Below are 27854 nucleotides of genomic sequence, written 5' to 3' on the forward strand. Positions count from 1 at the left end.
TTATTTATTTGTAAAATATGTGTTATTCTGCATGAACTATGTACTTTTACTGTGAACGTGAAATATTTTTATTAGTGTTTTAATTTTTTTTGTAAACTACCATTTTGGATTTCATTGCAAAAATATATGTGTTTACGGTCTAAATTGTGTGAATGCAGATAAATGATGGCATCTGTTTAGGTCATTTTACAGAACTGGAGTGAGTGGACACAGGAGCAAACTGATAGTCTTGAAAACAAGGCAATTAGTGCTTTTCTAAAGCTTTTTGGAGTGGAGAAACATCAAGGGACATGTGGGGAAGTAATTACTTGCTGTGAGAATAGTGTCTTTATTAGGTTGTTTCCTAAATAGAGCAGCTGAGAACCACCGAATCCTCTGGTACCGCCAGACTGGCCTTGAGTTCATGCTTTTTTTTTTTTCTCCCGTGCATGGTAGTTTAGACGTATATGATGAGAAATTGTGAAGACTTGTGGACAACAGCATGTATAAAGTACAGTTCACTTTAAAGATTTTTAAAAGCTAGGAAGGAAAATATAAAGGTAATCATAGCAACAAGTGATGTAGTAGCAAAGGAGGAAGACTAGTTAAAAAGATAGTACCTTTTAACTCTAAAGCCTTGTCATGCACTACAAAATTGTAATATTAAAAGAAAACTCTGCTCAGCATTTAGGACTTATTTGCCAATAAAGGACACCTTTGCAGGCGTATGGAGACTTAAAGGGAATCATTAATCAGTTTTGACCATAATAAACTGCAGACAGAGATAGGTATAGACTGTGCAATCTTACCAGTATGTGTGTAGTAAGAAGCAGCAGTACTGAGAACAGTTCACTTTTAGGCTACATTCAGTCAGCCTTATGGGGGATGTATATACTGCTGCCATATATATATGGCCGATATACGTCCCCCATAGACTGCAATGGGCACATGGTGCCCTACGGGAGTGGTATGGTGTGGCACTGTACCGCTCCATACCCCATGAAAAGATAGCACATGACCTATCTTTTCCCGGCATACGGCGCCGTGTGCCATATATCCCTATGGAGAGGACGGCGGTGAGCAGCGCTCACCACTTCCTCCTCTCCCCACGCGCCACCGTGTGCCCGCGGTGCTACGGTACCACGGGCAATGGGCGTCTTAATGTAGCCTTAGTCCAGGTTTCCAGCTCCTGCCAAGTTCTGAGTGTGACTTTGAGACTAAAGAGCATTCTTTTCTTGGTATGAACAGTTCCACAGCCCCTTACTTCAGCTCTTAGTGATGGCTGTAAGTATCCAACCAAAATCCTGATATCGTTACTACAGGTAGAAAAGGGGAGGAGCTGTGCAGCAGCACGGTGCAGGGAGCTCCTCAGGGAGATGGACCAGGCCATAGCCCTTGCAGAAGATACAGACTTCGATTTTATAACTCCATTTTTCACTACCAACCACATACACACAGTAATGATCACACATATCTCCAGGGCTCATCATTACACTGTATTGCCAAAACTGCTGACAAGTTCCCTTTTAAAGGCTAAACATGCTCCACTGGGGATTCTTAGGAAATATGCAAATACACTTCCCAATTGGGAACAAGGAGAACTTTAATGCTCCCTTGAATGACATCAACATCATGAAGCCTAGTGACATAATGTGGGATCACCTTTCAAGGTAGACAAAGATTTCCTTATCCTACCTTGGAAAATATATTTGCATATTTCTTTCCTAAGGGGGGAAACCGGAATAAGCTGTTGCCAGACCCTTCTGAAATTCAGCGTGCCTGATCCTTATTTACACCGATCCCTGGTGTCAAAAGAAAGTTGGAACATCCCCATACACATTAGTTGGTAGACTTTCATCTAATGTATATTACCACCTCAAGAACGATTATTTATGGGGCTGTTTGTTATCTTTGTCAGTATTTGTGTAGTAAGAAGCAGAATCCACAGTTATGTTGTGATTGCATATACAAGCACTGTGGAAAATGGGGCTATAAACATCATAAAGATTTATTATTATTGTTTTTAAGTCCTAATACTTAACTCTGTGTTCTCTGTAGAGGCCGGCAGTGGATGGGATGCTTCGAGAAGGTCACATTAGCCTCTCTGGCTTGCAGTTGCGCGCACATGCAATGTTCTCGGCAGAAGGCCTTCCTTTAGGTACTGATACTCTAGAATATGCATGGCTGATTGATGTGCAGGCGGGTGCTCTCAGTGCAATGGTCACCGCACCTCAAGTAAGTATCCAGAACACTAACTAATTTAGAAATATCATTAACTGAGACAATTATTGTTAATTCGGGTTACCCTTGTCCACAGCACTGTGGTTACTGACCACCGCAAACTTTTTGCTTCAAGTTCTGCCATAACCTATGGCCTTGGCACTTTCTATACACTGGAATAGTTCTTTCTTTTCTGTTGGCGTATTGAATTTTCCTTTTAAGATGACTTACAGCTTTTAAATATTGCTTCAAAATATCACAGCTGTGTACAAATTGGCTGAAAGAAGATTAAAATTGATTTAGAAGTCTGTGGGAAGGGGAGTGTAACCTACTTTTCATATTTATCAGAATGTGCTGTGCTGCAGGTGACCACAGAACATTAGGCACCAGAAAAGAGGAATAAACTGCAGCGGCTATTAATAAACAAGGCTAAATATAACTCTAATTTTCAGAATACAAAGCACTCAATCCTGAATGTCAGAATGTTTGAGCGGCAAGATTGTTCCCAGTTATAACCTATAATAGTGTGGTTAGATTAGGGAGGTATATTATATAGCTGAAAGTATTAATCTCCTTTAATTGCAAGCTGTGCCAATTTATTGTTACTTGTGTAATATTGTTAATACTGATTCCACTCCGTGAGTCCTTACATATAAGTAACCTGCTGTCTTGCAGCTGGCGTGCCTGCTGGATTGGGGGCAGACCTTTGTGTTCCATGTTGTGTGTAATGAGTTCCAGCTGGAGAGGCCAAAGTCTGTGGTGATATGCCAGCATGGTATTGATCGGAGGTTTTGTGATGCAAAGGTTAGTATTATTTCACATACACAGCTTTTGCCAGAAGATAGACTGTTTTGTGTTCTGTTTTTAGTTCTCACAATGTTTTATGGAACAACTATTACTTAGCAGACTGGGAGATTTAATATAGGCCACTTTAAAGAAAAGAAATACATCATAACAAAGATATTTTTATCAATCCCTCTGGTGACTTACTTGTATTAAGAGGAATCCTTTCAACAGAATTTGGGACACTAAACCACCAACATATCCTCAAGGGAAAGTGGTTTAGTGTCCCAAATATCCCTTTAGTATGACTGTGCACACCTAACTTTCAAAAGGCCTAAATATTAAACAAGAGATGCGTCTAATGTTGTCATTTGACTCTTCTAAGATACTCGCATCATCTACCAGAGTTGAAGCCAACTTTCTTTTGAAGAAATGCAGATTTCTATATGCATCTATTATGACTTTTAATAAACAATGCTGAGGTGGACTAAAGTTCTGTAAGGATAAGCCCACTTTTCTTTAAAGGGATATTCTCATCAGGACATTTCATTTTATTTATCTGCCATATGCCTACATTTCTTCAATAGGATGTTATTTAAAATGTACCTTTTGTGAAGATAATATCCCATACAAATAGCTGCCCGTGGATATGACCCCTTGGATATGACCCACCACAAATTGTTTTTGCATATAAAATATTCAGAATTACCTGCATCTCCCACAGCCGTCCTGTGGTAATGAACATTGAATGCCTAAATTTGTATGGGTGGCCATTGCTTGAAGAGTGCGGAAGTGGTAGTATCCAAGGAAAACAATCTTGTTTGTAAGGGTCATCATGGCTACATTTATTTGAAATTATCTTCACATTTTTTCATCTGGGAAAAATGTATATAATGTGGATGCCCAGGTGAGAATACTGCTCATTTATTTTATTAAAACATTTTAAATGTATTTAAATGACAGTTACAGTATTTTTCTGACTATAAGGCGCTTTTTAGCAAGAAAAAAATCTTGCTAAAAAGTGCCTGCGTCTTATAGACCGAAGGTCAGGAAGATCCAGCGCTGCCATACCCACCTGAGCGCTGTAATGGAGATCGGGTGATGCCCTGACATAGCGCTTCATCTGATCTCCCAGAGAGGAGGGCCTCCCTCTCCCGGATGTCCGGCTACTCGCTGCCTACAGGACCTGCGGTGATGTCAGAATCTTCTGACTGATCACATGCTTCCCACATCACCACATGTCCTGATACTGCAGAGAATGGGGACATTCTGCGCAATAGTGATGGGTATTCAGTCTCTTCTTAGTGAGCTGGCTCATTAAGCTCCGCTCACTAAGAAGAGCCGGCTCTTCTTGCTCCTGAACGGCTCCCTATTAAATATATAATAGGGATCCGCGGGCCAGTCAGTCACCCCACACCACACTACTTTTAACCCGATTTTATCGGAATAAAGGGGGCGTGGTGAGCCATTTAGGGGCAGGGTTTAGTCACCCGAATGAGACTGCTCTTTGTGCTGGCTCGGTAGTGAACAACCCATCACTACTACACTGCGGCAGGGTAAGAAGAAGAGGGAAGGGGGAAAGGGGGGGGGGTTCTGTGTGTGTGTTTTCATGTGTAGAGTAGTTTCCAGTGTGTTCCTTATGTGTGTATAGTAGAGCTGTGTGTATAGTATTTCCCATTGTGTTCCTTATGTGTGTGTGTGTGTTTTTACATGTATAGTGTGTTTCTCCAATTCTGCTTGTGTATGTATAGCTGATCTGTGTGCGTAAATGTATGGATTTAGCACAGCTGTGTGTGCTGTACTTTAGTGCCACCAACGGGGATATTTTAATTAATATTATTAATAAAAATATATTTTCCTTTTTTGGAAGCCTAAATCTGGGGTGCGTCCTATAGTAAGAAGCGCCTTATAGTCCGAAAAATACGCTAAAACTTTCCCAATATGATGGTGCATATTACAAATTGCCCAAGGACATTTTTCAGTTTTCTCCACCTGTTTTTTGTTATTCTACTTTTGTAAAGTTACAGGGTGACAAAGGTTTAATGTAAAAAATAGTTTGAAATGAAACCAATATTTTATGGGCAGCGGTAAGAAATACAGAGTTTAGTATTTAATTCTAAATTCTAAAGTTGTTTATATTTACAGCGTCTGTTTCCTATAAGTGTGCACAGAGACAACAGTGGATATTTACCTTTGCTTCTTTATTTCCCTTCCATAGCTGAGCTGTTATCCAGGGCCGTGCCTTCCAGCAGATGACTTGAAGTATAGAATGACTCGTCTTTCAGCTGACGGAGCAGATCTTTACATTGTTGAGCATGGCTGTGCTACAAACGTTAAAGTAAGTTTATGCATTCATGTGCCAGAACTAAAAATCATTAGATAAGCTGGCTAAAGTTTGTTTAGCAGGAATAGCCTTTTTCTTATTTCTTTTTAACAACATTAAAAACATACTAGTAGAACAAAAGGGTGGAAGCAGCCACCACTTGAAACCTCCATTATTGAAAATAAAAAACCTGTTGTTGGAAAGGGAAGCTTTCTCTCCAGAAGATGTAGCGTGATAATGGATCATCAAATGATGGCTACATATCCACTGTAGAGAAAGTATAGACACCAAGATATTAAAAAAAAGTGGAAAGTAATACATTACAGTACTAGGGTATGCGATCATTTTATTTGTCAAGAGTCTGACAGGTGGGACCCCACTTTTAAGGTTAGTCATTGACTTGAGCCTCCTGAGGAGATCACCCCTGGGGCAGTCGTTGATCCAGTGCTAACCGGGGGGCATTTTAAGCCATTGACTACTTTGTTACTATTAGTTTATTAACTGGTAATGCATTTTACATCTACACTTTGGTGCTTTGTAAGTTTATTTTACTTTTTCTTTTTCATTCTACAGATGGGCGCTATTCGACTTGCTAATTGTAACCTCCATAACCAAGCTGTAGGTGAAGGTATAAGTGGAGCTATACAGGATTTGCAGCTAAGACAATACATTGAACAGCTGGATAGCAGCAGATTGGGACTCCAGCCTGCAGTTTTACGCAGAGGCTATTGGTTGGAAACCGGCTCCGTGGTTTTAGGGCTCATCACTGCAGACATTGCCCTCGCTGCCGATCATTCTTTTAAACATGAGGTTCAAAGGCACTTTTTGGAGACTCATGACAGCAGGACTAAAAGGTGAGACATGTACATAATTTTTTGTGTTGGTTTGCCTTCAAGCAGTCTGTGTAGGAGGCGGTAAGAAAGGTTTTTAAATAGATAATGATAAAAAGTCATAGATGCAGAAATAGTCATATGAATGTATTTAGGCAGTAGGAGGCGTGACCATGTGTTCTTGAGTGGAAAAGAAGCAGTCATTTAACAAAATTTTACAAAATTTCCTAAACACCAGTATGCTTTAAAAAAAAAAAAATAAAACGGTTCCATTTAAGCCCCTTTGTAGCCAATGTGTTATGTTGTTACTATAAAAAATACATATCCGAGTCCTTATGTCACAGTTTTGGAACAACGCATTTGGAATTTAATGAAAACGTACCTTTTTTATTATATTTGTAGGTTGTGGTTCCTATGGCCGGACGACACTGTGAAGAACAAGAGAAGTAGAAATAAGTGTGGTTGTCTGGGAGGGTGCAGGTTTTTTGGTGGCACTGCCACAGGACTTGACTTTTTCAGACTGGAGGAGCTGACCCCATCAAGTAGCTCTGCATTTTCAAACACCAGTTCTGAGTCTGATATGTTTTATGGACAGTCTTTACTGCAACCCAGTGAATGGATAATTACTAAAGAAATGCCAAAAGCTGGTGAAGGTGGGTGTCTCATTATATATAATATTGTATATTTTAGATATTTTAGCTTTTACTTTTGTATTTACATCAAATTGTATCGTCCTGGTTTAGAAATGTATTATATGATTGACATCAATGATACCTGGGTACCATGTGGGAGATGTGGTTTCCCAGCTGCACAGAACAGTTTTAAAATACGTCCTAACATTTGAAAAGATCCTTTATGGATCATGTCCATTTATAGTCTCTTTTGTGTCAATGAAAAGAAATAATGACCTGGTATTTATGTTCTACATATTTTTTAGCCAAGACTAATGGCTGTAGAAGGAAGGAATGGGAGTCAAGATCTGTGGTGATAGAGATTGAACGAAAAGCTCAGCACCTAAGCCTACAAGTCCCACTGCGTTCTCATAGTTCATCATCTTCCGAAGAAAATAGCAGCTGTAGTGCAGCACTCCCGTTGCTGGCTGGTGAAAAAGACAGTCCATCTTCTGCTACAGAGGAAAGCCTAGGACAAATGGACTATCCACCCAGAGTGAAATCACAAGAATCTCATGGAAGGTGGCTACTCTGTTTTTAAATTTAGTTTCATTTATTTTCTTTTTAAATGTATTAATTGATTTTTTAAATGGGTTGCCCCATAAAGCAAGCTAGATCCTCACTTGCTGATCAATGGGGGTCTTAGTGATGGGACCCCTACAAATAATTAGAATGGGGGTCCGATGAAGCACAATCGAGATGGCCGTCATGCATGGCTGGGCTGCCCTATTGATCTCTTTGGAGCTGAAGGTGAAGGTGTTACATCAGACCCCCGTTCTAGTGATCTGTGGGGGTCCTGTCATTAAGACTCCCACCGATCAGAAAGTTGAGCCCTATCCTGTGGATAGAGCCCAACTTGCTTCGTTGAAAAAACCCCTGTGCATGATGTGCAATGATAGCAACACTGCAAAATTACATTTTAATGAAGGAAATCTTCTTATCCATGTCTGTATATGTGAGTTGTTCTTTAATTCTGATCCTCAGCTGTGTAGTGACCAGGAATGGAACAGCGGAGGAAATTAAAGGAAACCTACCACTTCTGAAGGTAGGTATGAGATACAAACACCGGGCACCAGCTCAGGGTGAGCTGGTGCCGGTGCTTAGTCTCGTTAGTGTTAAAACCGCGGTATCGCGGTTTTAACACTTTTGAAACTTTCTAGCAGAAACTGCTTCGGCGCTGCGCGCGACCGTGCGCGCGCAACGCCTGCGGCGTTTCCAATGTAGGCGCGCGCACGATCGTGTGCACGAAGCGCCGAAGCAGTTTCTGCTAGAAAGTTTCAAAAGTGTTAAAACCGCGATACCGCGGTTTTAACACTAACGAGACTAAGCACCGGCACCAGCTCACCCTGAGCTGGTGCCCGGTGTTTGTATCTCATACCTACCTTCAGAAGTGGTAGGTTTCCTTTAAGTCCTGCATTTTTTTATGCTTGCATTTCATATGCCAATCTTTAAAGAGGTGTTCCCTAGGATAGGTAATCAATATCAGTTCAGTAACTAGGGCTCACTTGTACTGCCCTTGCAATTCAACTGCTGGTTTAAAATACACCAGAATCAAAAGGCCAATAATAATTCTTGTTAATCTATGTCTATGCAGAGTGGGAATGTCCTGAAATCCTGTGTTTTGTAAACGGCTGGGGCCCCGTAAATACTGAAATGGAAGTTATCACTTTTCTTTTTCATTTCTTTTTAGTTTATAACAGGGTGTGTTCCCTTATTGGTTGTGTGACCGGGAAGATATTTAAATTGGCTTATCGGAAACAAGTCTGTTCCTGATGATTGACCAGATTAATATAAAAAGGGCATTAAACTTCCTAAATCTAGCCTCATTTGAGCCACTAACACATTTAATTGGGGCATGTAAAGTGATGGTAAATCCTACTTTCATGTAGAGAAAAAAAAAAAAAAAATTTCTGAACTATAATATTTGTATATACTTGTTTATTGGTTTTAGTGTTCCTGTTGAAGTTTCGGGAAGTAGTCCTGTTTCTCCAAATTCTCAGGATAGATCTGTGGTTCATTCTCCACTTCGATCACCTTTGAAACGTCAGGCTTCTGTTTGCTCAACAAGACTTGGTAGTACCAAGAGCCTATCAGCTGCCTTTTATGGGGACAAGGCCCCGGGACCTGTTGGTGTTCAGTTTAGCAGCGATGTCTCACGTAGTGACGAAAATGTCCTGGATTCACCGAAGCAGAGGAGAAGTTTTGGCTCCTTTCCTTACACTCCATCAGCAGATTCCAACTCGTTTCATCAATACCGCTCAATGGATTCCAGTATGTCAATGGCAGACAGTGAAGCTTATTTTTCAGCAGCTGAGGAATTTGAACCTATAAGCAGTGATGAAGGCCCTGGCACATATCCCGGGAGAAAAAGACGAAGAAGGCAGACTCAAAATATTGACTACAGTCGGGGATCAATTTATCACAGTGTGGAAGGTCCCCTAACTGCATCTGTCCAAGGAGAAGACCAGCTGGATGCACGAACATTGCCAATCCGAACTCATGCTTCACAGGCATCCTTTGTCTCTGCCTTAGCAGGAGGAGAAGATGAACCCTTGGAGCATATCTATACAACGGAAGCTGAGAAACCCTCAGAGAATGAGCAAACCACTCAGCAGCCTGTAATGTCATGTTACCAGAATTATCTGAGCCAATTCCAGGTGTTTAACTGGTCGGTTAAACACCCCACAAATAAAAGGACTTCAAAGTCTTCTCTGCACCGACCATTAGATTTGGATACACCAACTAGTGAAGAAAGTTCAATGTCTTATGATCAGCTCTGTGTCCCAAATTTTAAGGTAGGTCCAATATTGGAATTAAAGGGAACACATCACATAGAAAATATATTTTGATCAGATCTCTTCCCACAATAAATCAAACTGTTCAGCTGACCCTGCTTTATAACATGCTGCCTGTAATAAGTTTTCGTAGTGGCAGGGTATCTTTGTGAAGGAGTAGGGCTATTAAGGGCTTGTGCTGTATAGAGATTGTAGGCCCTCTATCAGTTTTATAATGAATCCAGCACCACCAAATTACTGTATAACATACAGCACCTCACCACACTACATACCCCTAATTTATATACAGAGCCTAATTATTTATAAATTCATTAATTTACGACACCCTAATTAACTTTAATACAGAATAAAATGTCCCCTCGTTAATGGATCTAAACACCACAAATTAACTTTCATATAGTAAAAACCAAACACAAATCTATATGCACCACCCCCTTACGCATTTATCTATATGCAGCACCCCTCATGCATAGCTTTTTATGGATCACCCCATCATGCATTAATCTCTATGCATCACACCCACATGAATAGATTTCTATGCATTGCCCCCTTATGCATAAACTCTATGCTTCACCAAATATAGGATCTTGAGCTGTGGTCTGTCATACAATAATAAAAATGGCTTTCCTTCACAAAACCCTTTGTTTTCTTTACTCCCAGATCTTCTGCGAGGTTCTTGTAATTACATGATGATGTAATTTCACTGCCTGTGTCTAAAAGAGGACACATGCAGAAATATTTCTTTGCTGCTCTCTGGATCAGTAGCATATTTTAAGATCTATTGATTCAGTGGTACATGTCTACTAAATAGCTTATTGCAGCTTCAACATTTTGCAGCCACAGGCCCATCTAGGATCCTCGGGCCCCAAACAGCAACCAGGATCGCCCACCTTGGGTTCCCTTTGATTTCTTAACTGTTAGTTCTTTGAAATAGAGTATTTTTTTAGTATTTAATTTATTACACACAGTTACATACATATCTGTTATTGTGATTATCATAGTCAACACAATCCTTGTCATCCTTTATAACTGCTCCCTATTTGTATTTAAAGGTTGTAAAACAAGGTCTGTCCGCCAATGCTTTACTTGACCGAGGAATGCAACTCATGGGCACCTCCTCTAGGTGAGTTATAAAATCTATTAATATACCTTTATAATACAATAATAATTTCACATAGAATCAATTAAAATGTAATTCTAAAAATAGCATTGAATTGAATTCTACAAAGGGTTTGTTCAAGTCACACTTAAAGGCTTTTTAAGGCGATGTGTCTTCAAAGCAAGTTATAACCTATCCACAGCATAGGTTATGTCCCGCTGACCTCTGGACCCTGCCGATAATGAAAATATGTTTTCCCTATAAATAGAGAAGTTACATATAGGACATTCTCTTAAATACTGATGGAGAAAGCAGAGTATGGTGCTCAGCAATCTCTGTCAGTCATAAAGAATGAATGGAGCAGTATTGTGCAAGCGGCAGAGCCCCTGTGTGGGTACCTTGGGTCAGATCCTAAAAGATAAGCAATTTATGACCCTTTCAAGCCAGCATAATGTTGAAATCAGAAAGGTACAAGAGCCATAATTTGTGTCACTAATCTGTGGATTGTTTACAAAGTTCTATGATTTTTAATCCGAGATGAATGTTTTTTTTTTTTCTTTTTTATTGTTCAGCACCCCTTACACTCCTTTGGAGAAAAAAGCTATGGATAACACAGATGATGAGACACTAACTGAGGAATGGACTCTGGACCAACCAATTTCTCACACAAGGACAACAGCCATTGTGGAAGTGAAAGGAGCAGTGGATGTTGTTCTAAGTCCACTTGTAGCAGAAGTTCTGGACAGGTAGAACATTTTCTGACCTGTAAAATGCTATTTTCTAACTTTCATTGAGCAGAAGATTGAAAGGGAAAAAATAATAGTAGGCATTCTGTTTGGTCTGTCCACAAATTATGATCTTCCATTGCACAATATAAGAAGTCACAAAGAAAGGCCTCATGCACATGTTCATGTGCTGCATTGGGATGGAACCCACATTGTGACCACGTGTCATAGACTTCTGTGGGGGCCGTGGTCTGGCCACAGTTTGTATGGCCAGATCACAGCACCTAATATGGTCGTGTGCATGAGGCCAAACCCTTATCTTTAATAAAGTATATTACAGATTTTGCAATCAATTCTTTCTTCGACCTGTTGGTCTGATTTGGTGGCCAGTAAATAAAGGATATGTCTACAGTCACTAAAGTGCGGAGGATTCTTACTATTTATCTCACACATTTGTCTAACATTTGCAGAACCAGCTGAATTCATAAAGAAATGGTGACTATTTAATGTTTTATGGTGGTTTGACTCTCCTGAGATGTTTGAGATCAAGAATGATGTGTTGGATTTCCACATGTTGATCCTTTTGTTCTCAGAGCAGGTAAACCACCGCCAGAGCCAACTGAAATGTTATTAAATGTGGTTGGCCATGCAGAAATTACTATTCATGGCCTATCCTTAGAACCTGGCCCCCAGACCAATCAGCTCGTTAGGGATATGGAGCCAAAATGATACTTTCCTTGCTTACAGTTCCCGCTGCACATCCTTTCTTGACACTCTTGAGCTGGTCTGCTAATGCAGTGGGCAGTGATTGGTGACATCAAGACTGAACATCACCTTTCCTGCTTTTGTCTGTCTCACCAAAGACATTAAAATGGGAAAACCCTTTTAAAATCCACATTCATTACTCATGTTTCCCGGAAAGTCATCTTTTTATTATGGTGATGTTTGCTTAATGAAATGGTCCCTTTGAACATAATATACTAAGATAAAATGCTGCATTTCTGGGACATGTACACAGCAAGTTGACTTCTTGTTTGCTTTAATCAGGTACATAGAAGCTATGGTACATTTCACCAGCACTAGGCACCCAGCTGCCATTGTGGATGACTTGCACGCAAAGGTGCTAAAAGAAGCTGTGCAAAACAGTAAAACCACCTTCTCGGAAAATGTAAGATTACAATATTTTTAAAGTATTTTAAATCAACTGTATAATTTGCAGGCTGTATACCTTGCTTCTATATTAAAGCAGAAATACTGGCAGATGATGTGGTTTTGGAAGTGATTTTTCACAGTGAAAGTGTGGCAGCATCTAAGTAAGCTGTAGCCTATAGGTGTTTACTGAAAACACTTTTCCAATCCAGAGAAATCTGTCGACAGGCTTTCTTGAAGAATGATACTATAATGTAGTGTGGGTAATGTATAATTTATGTGCAGATCGCAGAAAGGTTATTGCTCTCCTCATAAAACTAGTGAAAAGAAAAGCAATATATTGCTATCTTGTTGCCACTGATGGTATTTCCAGAGTCCTGTTCAGAGATGACACATATGAAGTGAAATATTTATTGTCCATGATACATTACGAGAAGATTGCCTGTGCATTTGTCTTATATTCTTACTTTCCAGGTTCCATCAAAGCAAGATAATAAACTAGCCAAACCTGAGAGCCATGTTAAAGGAAGCACAAATCAATCTCAGACAAAAGGTGGACCAAACCAAGATAATGTGAAAGTCAAGGGGCTCCAAGCCAATGTCTCCATACCTAAGGTATATCTGCTGTTATATTTATTGCCATGAACTTTTAGCACCTCCAACAAGAACAAACTTCACATTTTTATTAGATAGCAAAAGGTTGAATTTGGCTGCATATTGTTGAATGAAACTGTGCAATCAAGTTCATTATAGAGATTTCAAGCAGACTATTAGCAGAAACTATATACAGTTTCATTTTGACTTTCGACTTTACCCACCTTAAGTTTTGGGACCCTACGTCAGCTTTACTGTGTGACATCACATGACTATGTATGTATCCACTAGAAGTAAACATAGAAGCCTCTTATAGGGTCACAGCAAACAGAGATCTAGAAAACCATGAGAGATTGACACTCAAAGTATATTGGAAACTTGTATAACTTTTATTTGCTTAAATGGAAACAACTTATCCAGTTGTTAAGTCTCTGTTATAAATATATGATATATAATAATTGAATAATCCGATTGTTGTAAGTTGTAAAGAGTAATAAAATGTAATCTAGGATAACTGTACTTAATTTAGCTGCCATGTTTGGTATTTCTGATGTGTACTCTCTAGCCTGATTATGAATGCATACAGGTGTTTCTCAGCAGGTCAGGATATAAAATTGGCTGAAACATGGAGCACATTGTGATCAAGTCTCAATAGGTGCTGCATAATATGTACTTCTCTGCTACAGTATTTTATATCCTTATCTTTTAGTACTGAGCCTTGCCTAATTATGTGTCTTATTGTTCAGCGTTTTTCAAGAAAAATAGCTTTGGCTAGTCAGTGAACAGGTTTGTAATAATCAACTTGTCTTCTTTTAGGTGAATCTATGTTTGTTACAAGCATCCATTGAAGAGTCTTCTAACATAGCTGCAAATAAAAGTGTCACCCATGTTTCTTTAATCGCACTTTGTTTTGATAGAATTGCCACACAGGTCCGAATGAACAGGTAAATTAATGTTATATTCATTATAGCGCAACAAATTGTTTAGCCACTGAGCATGTTGGGGTAGGATTTAAGATTATCCTCTTTTAGTGTGCGTTGGCTGCGTGTTTCTAAACAATAAGCATGTGTGCGCATCGTAAGGAATAATTCAGACAACAGCTGATTTAAGTCTCACTCATGCTATCAGTGCCTGGGGCAAATCTGCACTGCACAAGCTTTATTTGGATCCACAAATCTATATAGAAATTAGGAAAGAAGCAGAAGGGGGCAGAGAATTCTTTATTTAGCTTTGAAACTTTTCTGTCTCTGCGCCTTCTTGAGTTCATTGTTTCTATTACAGTAAATTTTAGGAAAATAAGAAAAGTAGAAATGACAGGATTTGATCTATCAGCTAGGTTTACCTTAACAAGCATAGAACGAATAAAAAAACTATATAAAAAAACCCAAAATGGTAATAACAACAAATCCTGTAGACGTAAAAGTAAAATTAATAATGTGGTGACATGAAAACTTTACACAAAAATATTATATTGATTTGATTTCCGATTAATTGTACTGACCTGGAGAATAAAGTCATCATGTTATTTGTACCAGGGAACATGGTAAACTAAAAGCAAATGAATGGCAATTCCCCACCCCCCCTTCCCACTTGTGGGCTTATAAAAGTTAATCCATATACCCCAATATGGTGCCATTAAAATATTCAAGGCAACCCTTTAAAAAACAAGCCCACATACAGCTGTGATGAGTATTGCAGGGAGGTGGATATCTAGTGCCCCTAAAGACAAAGTGATATCAGGAGTTACAGCTCCACCAAAAACAGAACATAGAGAGCATAAATTGTGTAGCTTTTTGCACTGCAACCCTGTACACTAGGTAAGTTTACTGTGGCTTTTCTCCTATTCAAGTAAATGATGCTAGGTGTTGAATGGGTCATTACTAGCAATCAATTTTACTAGTTTTATTGCTGTTTTAGCTCATATAACTCAGTGATGGTCATTGTAAACATCCAGAGTGTGGATGGAGACTTTCTAAGCAGACACTTCATGATGCCTCTATGCTGTGTATTGACAATATGCTTAGATCACCAGGGTACAAGGTTTATCTACACTTTTATATAGCTTCATTTTACTTGTATCTGACACATGGCAAAATAGAGATGAGCAAGGATGAGATCCATGTGATGGCTATAAAACACAATGACACTCTCAGCTCTCCTAACTCGCCTAATCATTAAAACACAGTGTCAGCTCTGTTATCTCACCTATAACACACAGCTAGTGAGCTCTGCTATATGCCTCCCTCTCAGATAAAGACTTTTTCTGTCTCTAGCTTATAAAGTAAGTATCTTTATGCTGCTTGCCGTCAGGAAGTACCTGTGTCTAAGCTAGTCTTGTAATTTGGGGGTGGGGGAGGGGCAGAGAGCAGTGCAGTGTGCAGACAAGAGAAGCTGTTCATGAGAAGAATGTGACCATAGTCAGAAGATTTACGGTCGTACCCCGGGACAACCAAAATTGTATACACTAGGACTAATAGAGACAGGTTGCAACTATATTGGTGAAATGCTGTATTTTTGTTAATAACATTGGATTAGGGAATGTGTTATTTTGTTATCCTGGGTATATTTAAGAATCTTGTCTTCGTGGGAATACCCCTTTAAGCATTATAGCTAAACTTCCCATCTACAGGGGTAAAGTAGGCCAGACCTTATTGATTTGTTTTTATTTAATGCTTATTCAATAAATAAGTTATCCCATCAGATATATATATGTGTGTGTATGTATTTTAATTCACATCTGGAAACTTACTGTGTTTGTGAATTCGCTACAGGGGTGTGGTAGAAGACTTGGCAAACAATCCAGAAACTGGTCGCCCACCTGTAAACTTGGAAAAATACGCCAATGCTACAAAAATGCAGCCTCAGTCATCTGGGTCTTTGAGGTCAAATGCTGGAGCAGAGAAAGGCAAAGAAATAGCTGCTAAATTAAATATTCATCGGGTACATGGCCAGCTTAGAGGTTTAGATACATCAGGTGAGTAATCGGTCCTAACGTAGTTGTAGGTATGTGATGTGCAAGCAACTAGGAAAAAGTAATATGTTCTCAGCTAGCGCTAATCTACTGGGAACACTCAGACTTTTCATTCCAATGCTATCTACTTTGCTGTCTCATATGCAGTTTTCTCTACCCATAGCCAAAAGTTATTGTGTCTGCTGCCTTGTAGATAACTGTTGTGTGTCCTTATAATTGTGTTTTCTCTCTCTTTGATCAGACATGGGAACCTGTGCAATCACCACTATTCCCTTTGAAAAGTCCAAGGTTCTTTTTACCCTGGAAGAATTAGATGATTTTACATTTGTGGATGAAACTGAACAGCCTCCCACCACTGACGTAACCCGCATCGGTCCAAGTCAAGAAAAATGGGGCTGGATTATGTTTGAGTGCGGAATTGAAAACTTGGTCATTAAAGGTGATTCTTCAGCTATTGTTTACCGTGTAAAACTCCTAATTGAAGACTTTAAACTATTTATTGTCACTAAACACAATTACAGGATATTTCTTTTTAATCCGTTCGGGACTCTATTTTGACCTCTAGGAAGCGGCCCCATTTTTTCAAATCTGCCCTGTGTCACTATAAGTGGTTATAGCTTTGGAAGATATCAATGGGGATTTTGAGATTGTTTGTACTTCAAATTACTTTTAAAATTTGGATAAAATCTTTTCTGTTTAGTTAAAAATTCTTTATTTTCAAAGTTCTAAATTCTCTACTTGATGCAGATAGTCATAGCACCCAAATCGATTCATAATTTACTTTTCCCAAATGTTTGCTTTCTGTTGGCTTGGTTTTTTTAAGATTCCACATATTTTACTAGATGTTATGAGGCTCAGAATTTGGGAGCCATTCTTCACATTTTTTGTGAAATCACCAAAACCCGTATTTAGATGGATCTGCTCAACTTTTAATTGACTGTGAGAGGCTTAAATAATAGCGAGACTAGTAAATTACCCCATTATGGAAACTACACACCTCAACGTATGACAAATTTGTGAGCCGATGCCAGAAGCCAGACATTATAGAACGTCCCCGTGAAGGAAGTATCTTCCCGCAGGGACGTACTATAACGTCCAGGTGCGCAAAGGGGATAAGTACCATAGTCTATTCAGATACAGTATAAATAAGTTATAGAAACTGTTGTATTTCATTAAGGGCGCATTCACACTGCCGTTGCCCATCGTAGCGTACCATAGCGCTGCTCACCCCCGCCCCTCTCCATAGAGGAACATGGCGCACGGCGCCGTATGCCGTGTCCTATCTTTTCACGAGGTACGGTGCTGTGCGCCCATTGCCATCTATGGGGGACGTATATAGGCCGTATATACGTTCGCCGTAAATATGTCCCCCATACGGCTGTGTGAATGCAGCCTTACTTGAAGACTCAGATTTTACCCTATAAAAATAACATCCCCCCTCAGGTAGGGTATGAAATGTCCATTATACAATTCCTTCCTTCTCTCTCCCGTGAAATCTCCTCCAGTGGAACCTGAAAATGTGCAGAGATGCTGAGATGAGTCAAATTTAGGGGCTGCAGGGGCAGTCTCACTTTAGATGCTCTGTCTGAAGTGGACAAATACACTGCTCGCTACTAGAGAAAGGAAGAGCAGAAAAAAAGGCACAGAGAAGCTGTTTTACTCAAAGGGGTATTCCGGGAATATGAATGTATGATGCAAAAACCCATAACGCTATAGATAAATGAATATAACAAAACTCCATGTCATTAGTCACAAAATGGAGCTTAAATAGTTTGATTTTATGATCCACAAAATTTTATAGCTTCTGTAAAATCGGCGACGTTATCAGCAAGATGGCCACCACTGGAAACTCCAAGTCCGATGATCCATTAGTTCTCAGTAACTCCTCCTCCCTCCTTTTCTCTGCTCTCGGTGATGATCCAACAGACTTTCTTGCTCTGTTACCATAGTAATCATGTGTAACTGCCATCACTGCACATCACCACAACACCGGCCATACTGGATGCACTGCAACCGACTACAGCCATATAGAGTGGTGATCACATGACCTGTACAGGCAGGTGCAGGACATGTGATGTGGACATGTGACCAGTGGACACATATTCTGTCCTGTGTCTGCTCCGCACAGGGAAAATCAACGGACTGATTAAAGGGCCAGAAGCATTTTAATTCTTGCTGTGCTGTGTATATCCACAGCATTTTCGGCTAAGGGGAGCAAAATTTGAAATAACAACTTATTACACATTTGCTTATATTTTACAGACTCATTTGTATATGAATAATGCTGATTCCTGGAATACCCCTTTAATGAAGTACATTACAAAGTTTACTGTTATCATGTGTACTGTCCATTTCTGAAATAGAACTAAATCTTGATTTTTAAAGGTTTAGTTAGGCTAGAAATGTCAGACACTCACAGAAGGTTTGTTAAAAGCCACACTGCTGTTAAGAATTTTTAGATGTGACTTCAAATCTAAATCTAGAGTACTTTCTTTTAAGAAGCAAGCACTGGATTATTTGTCTTTCAAATTTTTCTCACTTTGTCTTTGGATATATGTAGATTAGCCTGCTTTTGTGTTTGGTATAAATTTTGTTCATGTAAGTGTATGCATTTCAGGAGGTCGGCAGTCTGGGGCTCTCTTATATAATTCTTTTGGTGATATGGGAAAATCTAGCAACACTGACCGGAGTGGAAACCTTAAGTCTAATGGCTCTTCTGATTCGCCTACTGGAAGTGGTTATAGCACTGATGTATCTGATGATAACATTCCATGTGATGGCACAAGCCCATCCTCTGATATCAATGGAAATTCTGTATCCGATGAACAAGTAAGTGTTGTCCAGCATTTGCCAATATTTTAAAATCTTTTAAGGAAACCTAGCATTTGATTTGATGCATTATGAAGCAAACATACCTTGGGAATTCTGTAACTACACTGATGCAGGAGTATATCTTGGTTAATCCCTGATCTGAGTGGTTTTGCTGAAAAAACAATTATAACATTCAGGACCTTGGGAAAGCTGGATCAGCATGGCTGCCAAGATAAACACATTCGACACAGAGCTTGTAACTACAAATTGCGGTTAGTCAAGCATGGCTAAGCATGACTAGTCAAGAACTAATCAACCTGAGCTGGATCACTCATACACAGCAGCTGGGGGATGGTGCTGCATTTGATTATTCTGTCTGGCAGGGAGAAAAGTGATTGCATCATCATCTCCTGCAGTGAAAATCTTTCCTGCTACAAGAAATGCGGAAGCAAGCGCTGAACCAGCCATAAAAGGGGCAGAGCTTCATTATTATACTGTTATATCTGTTTTGTCAGCAAAACCACTCAGCACAGGGATTAACCAAGATATGATCCTGCATCAGTGTAGATACAGCAGTATCAAGGTATGTTTGCTTCATACTGCATTAAATCAAATGGTGGATTTCATTAAAGCCTTATACATACGCCCATTTATTTTGGCTATGAGCTCTCTGTTTGTTTTTCTGACTAGCTCGCAGCCTCATTGAGCGCTAATGGGGTCACCCACCGATTTTAGACGGACCAGGAGCAGAGCATCACATTCCACTGCTTGCAGCCACAATGTGCATGATTTTTTTTGACCATTAAACTCAATTTCTCCCTGCTCTTCTTCAAATTCAAAGGAGTTTGTATCCTGAACTGACTTATCCACTATCTGCAAGAGTTTGGTTTACCCTCACCAATCATGAGACAGGAGTCTCTTAAACCAAAAGTTTCATTGAGCAATAGCCGCGCATATGTGTGATCTCATAATTTTGATGGGACTGTCGTAAATGACAGATTAGCAGCAATTGGCTATGTTCAGCAGACCAGTAAAAATGCCTGCATGACTATCACTCTGTTTAGCCATGAATAATTTCTGGGCATTTAGCAGCAGATTATTATTAATCTGTGTAATGATTTTAACAGTTTATGTAAGAAACGTAATAGTTATTACATATTTAAATGTATTGATCGTGTTTCAGTCAGCAATTTAAATTCACTCTTGTAATTCATCCGTATTGTGCTCTAAAAGGACCTCTGAGGCAACAGCATATCCTTATGCAGCTAGGGTTTAGGGCCTCTGGACTAGCTGCCTCTGTCTCTTCCCCAATTTTCATTTTTTGAGTTTGACTTTTAATTTGTTGGATATGAGCCTTAGGCTCAGTAAAGCTAGGTGTAATGTAATCTGCAAGTATTATAAACTGCAACAAGATAAAAAAAAAGCTAAATAGCTATGAATCATCTTATCTTTAAATATACATAAATGGGTGAACGTTACCAGTGGAGTGCCACAAGGATCAGTATTGGGGCCACTTCTTTCTAATATTTTATTAATGACCTTGTAGTGGGTTTACACAGTCAAGTTTCAATATTTGTAGATGATACTAAGTTGTGTAAAGTAATAAATACTGAGGCTGATAATTTAGCATTACAGAGAGATTTGTGGAAGCTTGAGGAGTGGGCAGAGAAATGGTTGATGGGTTTTTAAATGTAGATAAATGTAAAGTTATGCACTTGGGCCATGGAAACAAAAAGTATAATTATGTTCTTAACAGTCAGTTACTTGGTAAAACTGCAGCTTAAAAAGACTTGGTGGAATTGGTGGATGGTATCAAGGATGTATCAAGAGAGGAATAGATTCTCACTATAAGGACATAGTTTTGCCCTTATACGAATCACTGGTCAGACCACACATGGAATATTGTGTACAATTTCGGGCACCAGTGTATAAAAAGGACATAGTAGAACTAGAATGGGTGCAGAGGAGAGCAACCAAGATTATTAGGGCAAAGGGGGGGACTAGACCAGAATGTCTATGATGGACTTGCATCTTTTTCCAGCCTTATATAATATGATACTCTGTGCACAACATTACAGTTTTTTTATTACCTTTAAGGATGAAGGTGTCGAATCAGATGACTTGAAAAAAGATCTTCCGCTCATGCCTCCTCCTCCTGACTCGAGCAGCATGAAGCTTACTATTAAGGAGATTTGGTTTAGCTTTGCAGCACCAACAAATGTGCGGTCTCCTGCTCTTACTTTTTCCAGGTTTGTGTACTTATAATCACTATACATATAAAATGTAAGCATAGTGGTGGGGATTTATGAAACGTGGCAACCAATCAGAGATCGACATTAATTTTATAATGTGGTAAAATAATGTTGATCTCTGATTTGTTGCCATGAGCAACTACAACAGTTCTGATAAATGAGGCCTAATGTATTTAGTATAAGTTGTTGAAGTTTAATTTTCCTTCTAATGGAAGCAGGGAAGTAATTTCATGTGGAGTTTAGAGAATACATAACAACTAGGGGCTTAAAAATGTTAATATTTATATTTTTGGGAGTATAACATCAAATGTCTAAGTGTTCAGATAAAAATACTTCCTATTGCGAATTTAGAAAAAAACTGAACACTGGTAGGGCCACCTTTGTAATGACAGCTGTATCTACTAGCTTTGCACATCTTCCCCTTCTTCTTTGCATAATATCTCTAGCTTATTGTCATTGGTGGGAGAATGTTTGCTAGTAATTAAGACACAGATTCTAAGTGAGATTCCTGCTCAGTGGGTGTCAGGGGTGTTACTATGCAGGGGTAGACTGGTATGGGAACACATAACACCAGTACTAGGAAGGCAGGATGGCATGTTATAGCCTTATAGCATCTTTATATATGATGGAAATACCCATTCCAATAACTACCTTTTGTCTGAAATAGCTTTTATAAGACTTGTATATTTAATTGTTTTATTTTCTTCTAGACAATTAAACCTTCTTAGCACTGCAACTCCAGCTGTTGGGGCTTGGTTGGTCCCTATTGACCAGTTAAAATCCTCACTAAATAAGCTAGAAACCGAGGACACCTTGAGAGTCTGTGCTGTCATGGGTTGTATCATGACCGAAGCATTGGAGGTAAGTTGAGCGACTTTTATCTTGGCTGATGCTCACAGCAAAATACACAATTTAAACAAAACCAGATTCTTAAAGAGAACCCGTCAGGCAAATTAACCCCCTAAACTTAATATATTTTCATAAACTGCCATTAGAAAGCATTGCCTCTACATGTCCCTCTACATGCCTGTAAACTTAAGCAATTAGGTTGTATGCAAATGACCTGTGAAATGTCCAATGAGTCATTATCGTATTCAAGCTGTCCAGCTTATTCATGAGTGGGAGGCACAGCCACACCCCCAGCGCTTGACTGACTGCCTGTATAATGGTGTAATGGCTGCTCCATGTGCTTGCTGGCGTTCACGCCTCCTGCAGCCTGTTTGTGTATAGGAGAGATATAACAGCTCCCGGCAGCCATGTTATAGCAGAACATGTCAGGTACTTTTGTAGCTGATGTCTGTGTGTCACACATGTGTATTAGGAGGATGCAGCATGTCAGCAGATGCAGCACAGACACCAGCAATGCTTTACTATACATTACACACATGAGCAGGGGGAGGAGAGGGGGAACAGGGGTGACATCACTGCCTCTGACCTTGTGACCAGCCTCATTTACATAATAAAGAAAATATTATTTTATAATGTTTAATGTATGAATTGACTAGATAAAGGCTGGGATGGATCCTTGTGAGCTGCTCCAACAGGTAGAGGTGACAGGTGTCCTTTAAAGGGAACATTACATCTAGAAATAATATAAGGTAATCTTCCCTGCACTGTTTTCAGAAGGCATTATTGTCTAAATGTTCTTGTAGAAATACCTGAGTATGCATCCATTAATATCAAGATGATCAACTCCATCTTCCCTTGGAGAATAACTTAGGAGTTGGACTTTTCCAAGGGAGTAGCTTAATGAAATGCATTGGGTTTATAGTGAATGAATGAATAAATCAGTAGATAAAGTGCTGGAATGTGTTTTTATTTTTGTGCATTTTGCCTGTTGTGTGTTCATTTCCTTTTGCTCATTCTACATTCTGTAGAGATTGTCACCATTTACATAGAGAAATGACAGTCTCATTTTCATTTCTCAAACCCCAAAGCTAATTTTATAGAAAGCTAATTAACCTATTGGTGGGTTTTTGAAGTGTTGGAGGAAACCAGACTACCCAGGGAGATCATATGCAAACTCCATGCAGATGTTGCCCTAACCCCTGTGCCACCACGCTGTAATTAAAATAGTAAATGAAGTGTAAATCTAAATGTTAAGTCAGCATTCATATAGTACTGACTATTGTATGTACAATTCCATACCTCATAGTCCCCAGTGTCCTGTTATTGTGGGGAACAGACAACTTAAAACGTTACTTACCAGATAATGCTTACAGACTCCAGTCTATGGCTGAATTTACACAAACGTATGCCCGCCATGATGGAGAGGAGGAGGGGTGACCCCTCTCCATAGAAATGCATGGTATATGGGCCGTACACAGAGAAAGATGGGACATGTCCTATCTTTTTCCCGTGTACGGAGCGGTACAGTGCCACACGGCCTGTTGTGGGAAGCAATTAAAGTGCTGTAAGCTCTGTGGATGTTACTACTATGGGGGGAAAGAGGCTGTGGCTTCACTGGGGGACATTGTGAATACTATGGGGCACTGTCAAATCTGCGAAGCGCATTGTGTTTCCCAAGGGGGGGCACTCTAGCATCTGTGTGGGGCACTCTCACTATTGGCTGCTGTTTAGGCGGCACACTGGCCATTGCGTTCTCTCAGGCCATTTAACAGTATGTTCAGCTTTGTGGTTGCCCTGAATTGGCTGATTGTGTTGGTAATGCAGTATAAATAAAACTACTAAACAGCTCAAGTAGATACATTTATCCAGCATTAAAAACACAATTGGCCCCTTTAAGGCAAGCACAAGGCTGATGTAGCCCCAAAAACAATGAGTTTTACACCCTTGCTATAGGCGTTTATGCGTAATAGCTGGTAAAGTGAAATCATGGAGGGACTCTGGTAACACCACCCCGGATCCCTTCTGGATCTAATCATTAGCATAATTATAAACATAGATTTTAGAAGAAAGGAGGACATGGATAACAAATATAAGAAGATTACCAGAGTCACAGTGCCTGGATCTATGAGTAAGCATCCCTGGTTTATCATTTTTCAGTTTGATGGTAGATTTCTTTTAATCATGTTAAGAAGTGTCATACAAATCTTAATTTTTTTTTTTTATTTCATATGTGTTACAGAATAAAAGTCTTCATTTTCCTCTGAGAAGCAAGTACAACAGGCTCACTAAACAATCCCGTTTCCTTCAAGAAAATCCTTCCTGTCTACTTTGCAACTTACTTCATCACTACTTACACCAAGCCAATTACTCCATCATTGAAGATGCCACACTAGTAATTATTTTTACCCTTGTCATTTTCTACAGTTACCTGTTATTGTATTTTTTTCAGGCCACATTTATTTCACCTTGCATTCCCACAAGTAACTATTGGTGTCCTTTTTGTCTCTGTCTGGCCTATGTCACGATTTTACTTAAAAAAATTTTTTATGAAATTGCACTATAGACTGCATAACACCATCCTGTTTTCAGGAAGTAAGAGTTCTCCTAAGGGAGACTTTGCCAATTAAGGCCACCTTGTATGTGTGTGGAGACTTATAGCCATTGATACTCCACTAGGGGATTCTGGGAAATATGCAAATACATTTTCTTGGCTGTTACAAGGAAAACAATGCCTCTTTTTGCTTTTATCCTACATCACATCATTAGACTTCTTGAAAGTCATGCTTGATGTTAAGGGGGCTGCCTTACAAGGTAGCAAAAAGAGGCAATGTTTTCCTTGCTCTATCCTGGACAAAGTATTTGCACATTTTCCACCATCCTGTCTTGAAAGCCTTGGTTGTGCCCTGTGAACCACTCTTGAGAACAGTCAGTATTTAATGGTGTAGTCCATCTGCAAGGATAGACTGTTACCCAAATCTGTTGTGGGCACCTACAAGTGAGATCAGGGGACCCAGACAATACCAAGAAAACATTCCCTATGCCATTATGCTGCTTCCACTCACAGCAGTTCACTAACTCAACTGTTTCCAAAATGCTGCCACTCTTGACTTGACAATCCTTTCTATTTTGATATGTTGTACATTGTGAAAGCACCAGCTAATGTATATGCAACCTGCTGACCTCAAATTTTATATACCCATGAAGTTTGCATGTGACACGCCCATATGTTCATCAGTTCTGGGTCTCTTATGTCAGGAAAAGGGGTTTGTAAATGATTTGGCATTTTTATCATCTCTGTGCCTCGTGACAAGATTCTTAATAGTTCTGCTTCTATTTCTTGCAGAGTGATGGCCTCCCTGCTCTCGTCACATTAAAAAAAGGACTTGTTGCTCTTGCAAGGCAGTGGATGAAGTTTATTGTTGTCACCCCAGCATTTAAAGGGGTGCGTTTGGTGAGACCAGCACAGCCACTGAAGCCGCAAAATAATATAAGGAGAAATGAGGATGATCTGAATGGTTTAGAGAATGGCGGAGCACTACAAAGTGATACCAGTGCAGATGGGGCTGAGTTTGAGTTTGATGCAGGTATGATACAATTATGGTTCCTCCATAATACATATCATTTCAAATGTATGCATACTAGCATTTTGTAAGCCTTGTTGCCGGTAGTTTAAGGTGGAAATGTTTCGGGGATCTTGTTTAGTGTTCACATATTCATCGGATGATCATTATCAGATTGCCACTGTTAGGCGGCATTTACATGAACGAATGGGCATACGTGAGCCGCCCTGGAGAGGAGGGAGGATTCCTCCTCTTTCCATAGAAACAAATGACGCACGCCCGTAACTATGACTGAAGATAAAGCATGCTCTATCTTTTTGCCGCTACGGAAGTGTGCTCACCCAACCGTTCCGCGTTGCTATTGCCGTTTATGGGGAACATATGTGCAGCCACAAGCTTGTGGCCGTACATGGGTCCTTCCCTATGTTTGATGTAAATTCATACAGTGGGAGCGAGAAGGTGCTGTGAACAGTGTAACAGCCTGTGAATCTAAAGCAGGTGGGGGCTCTGGTAACCTCCTCAGTAACTATTCAGACTCATTAGCAATATTTAAAAGTTGATTGTAGAAGACAGGAGATTACTGCAGTCGCTGTGCATGGATCTATGAGTAAGTGTCCCTGGTTTATCTATCAAGAAGGAACATGAGACTGTATCTGAAGTCACTGGTGTTGTGTTCTTTTTGCATTCATTAAAAAATATTGTTTATGTGTTCTCTTGTAGCAACTATAAGTGAACATACCATGCTTCTTGAAGGGACAAATACACGGCCTCCCCCTGCAGGGGTTTCTTCTGGTCCTGTGAGTGGGGCTGAGATTATGAGGAAGTTATCTAAATCTCATGCTCATAATGATTCCGCTTTGAAGATTAAAGTAAGTTTTTTTTTCCCCCCTCTTTAGATACATTCTGCCAAAGACAATTTTTGTCAAGGGTGGATGCGGGGTCCAATTGGGCGGCCTAGGGCCCACCAGTGAAATTGATTCTTGGGGTGCCACCTACTTCTACATAATGCTAATAACTGTATATTGTACGCATTGGGCAAAACGTATAATTGTTAATGCTCAGAAAAATAAAGATGTGTAGCTGTATTAGGTCATATTCACATGGTGCTGTTGAACTGTGTTTTATACACTTTTTTTAAGTGCATCCAGAATAACTCCTTCCTGAAGCAGATGTAGAACTAAACGCTTGCTTCTGGTGAGTAGCAATAAGTGTTTTAACATGGCAAAACACGTTGCTATTTACTGAACATAAGGGTTAAGTTCTAAAAATATCTATGTTCAAGGAGTAGTTATTCTGAACTTGAAAGGCATTTCAAAATGTAATTCAAACGCATGTTGTGAACATGGCCTTAAAGGGAACCTGTCATCAAGAACAAGCCCAATAAACCTTGCTTACTCCCTGTTTAAAAGTGCAGCGCAGGCATCCAGCTTAAATCTGCCTTAACCCACAGTAAAATCATTCCCCAACCTTTTTCTGCCTTTGTCTATATTTGCTCCACTGATCACTGCTTTGCTCCATCCATCACTGGATATGTGAAATATACAGTTTTCCTAGTCTACACTGTGCTCGCATGCAGTCAGAGGGTCAGCATTCTGGTAAGGACAGGAAGAGGACTTCCTGTCTGCTGTCAGACCAAGATTTAAAGAGACCCTAAGCTGTCAATCAAAAGAAGGAGGCGGGGTTCATTGTCAACCTGGAGAAACATGTCAGAATTGACACTGTCTACTCATTTGCATATCAAAAACTGCTGTAATTAAATTACACTGCCTCAGTGGCAGATAATTTGAGGTGATACGGGGAGGAGTTTTAGCCCTTTTTAAACAGGTATTACTGGTGTGAGGGGTAAAATTCTAGGAACAGGCCTTCTTTAAGGTCCAGGATCAGGTAGGAAATCTTAAAAGTAATCTAGAATCGGCAGGGACCAGGAAGGTAAGTACATGTTTATTTTTTTAAGCAGCGATACTTGAAATACTTGAAGCAGCGTTACTGAATTTACTTTGCACCATGATGCAGATTATCCCCTTTTAAAAAATATACTAATGAGCTGCAAGTGCTCCATGGGCCATCAGTAGAGCCCCTTCAGGCCCCGGCTGCACTGGCAATGACACAGCCCTTGGAGAAGTAACTACAGGCTTCTCTGCTGTATCTGCTCTACCACAGTCAGTCTGCATCCATTTCCCTATCCACGTTATTGCCTGTGCAGACGTAGCCTGGGGGGCTCCGGTGACATGCCCAAAACATTT

At 39.8% G+C, this 27854-nt stretch overlaps 1 protein-coding gene across 11 annotated transcripts in view; it reads left to right on the plus strand.

The window, feature by feature from the left end:
- Positions 1 to 27854, plus strand: part of BLTP1 (bridge-like lipid transfer protein family member 1) — a 141900-nt gene that overhangs the window by 56550 nt on the left and 57496 nt on the right. For all 11 annotated transcript variants that reach the window (XM_072119351.1, XM_072119355.1, XM_072119356.1 and 8 more), the window contains exons 22-41: positions 2038 to 2214; positions 2875 to 3003; positions 5201 to 5320; positions 5879 to 6159; positions 6538 to 6788; positions 7073 to 7328; positions 8758 to 9601; positions 10654 to 10724; positions 11273 to 11446; positions 12473 to 12593; positions 13049 to 13189; positions 13985 to 14112; positions 15940 to 16142; positions 16381 to 16578; positions 18757 to 18968; positions 21048 to 21199; positions 21913 to 22063; positions 24291 to 24443; positions 25395 to 25635; positions 26332 to 26480. In XM_072119351.1, the coding sequence (XP_071975452.1) occupies positions 2038 to 2214; positions 2875 to 3003; positions 5201 to 5320; positions 5879 to 6159; positions 6538 to 6788; positions 7073 to 7328; positions 8758 to 9601; positions 10654 to 10724; positions 11273 to 11446; positions 12473 to 12593; positions 13049 to 13189; positions 13985 to 14112; positions 15940 to 16142; positions 16381 to 16578; positions 18757 to 18968; positions 21048 to 21199; positions 21913 to 22063; positions 24291 to 24443; positions 25395 to 25635; positions 26332 to 26480 (4152 nt within the window). The remainder of the gene's footprint in view (positions 1 to 2037; positions 2215 to 2874; positions 3004 to 5200; positions 5321 to 5878; positions 6160 to 6537; positions 6789 to 7072; positions 7329 to 8757; positions 9602 to 10653; positions 10725 to 11272; positions 11447 to 12472; positions 12594 to 13048; positions 13190 to 13984; positions 14113 to 15939; positions 16143 to 16380; positions 16579 to 18756; positions 18969 to 21047; positions 21200 to 21912; positions 22064 to 24290; positions 24444 to 25394; positions 25636 to 26331; positions 26481 to 27854) is intronic.

Source organism: Engystomops pustulosus, chromosome 1 (genome assembly GCF_040894005.1).
Source record: "Engystomops pustulosus chromosome 1, aEngPut4.maternal, whole genome shotgun sequence".
NCBI lineage: Eukaryota > Metazoa > Chordata > Amphibia > Anura > Leptodactylidae > Engystomops > Engystomops pustulosus.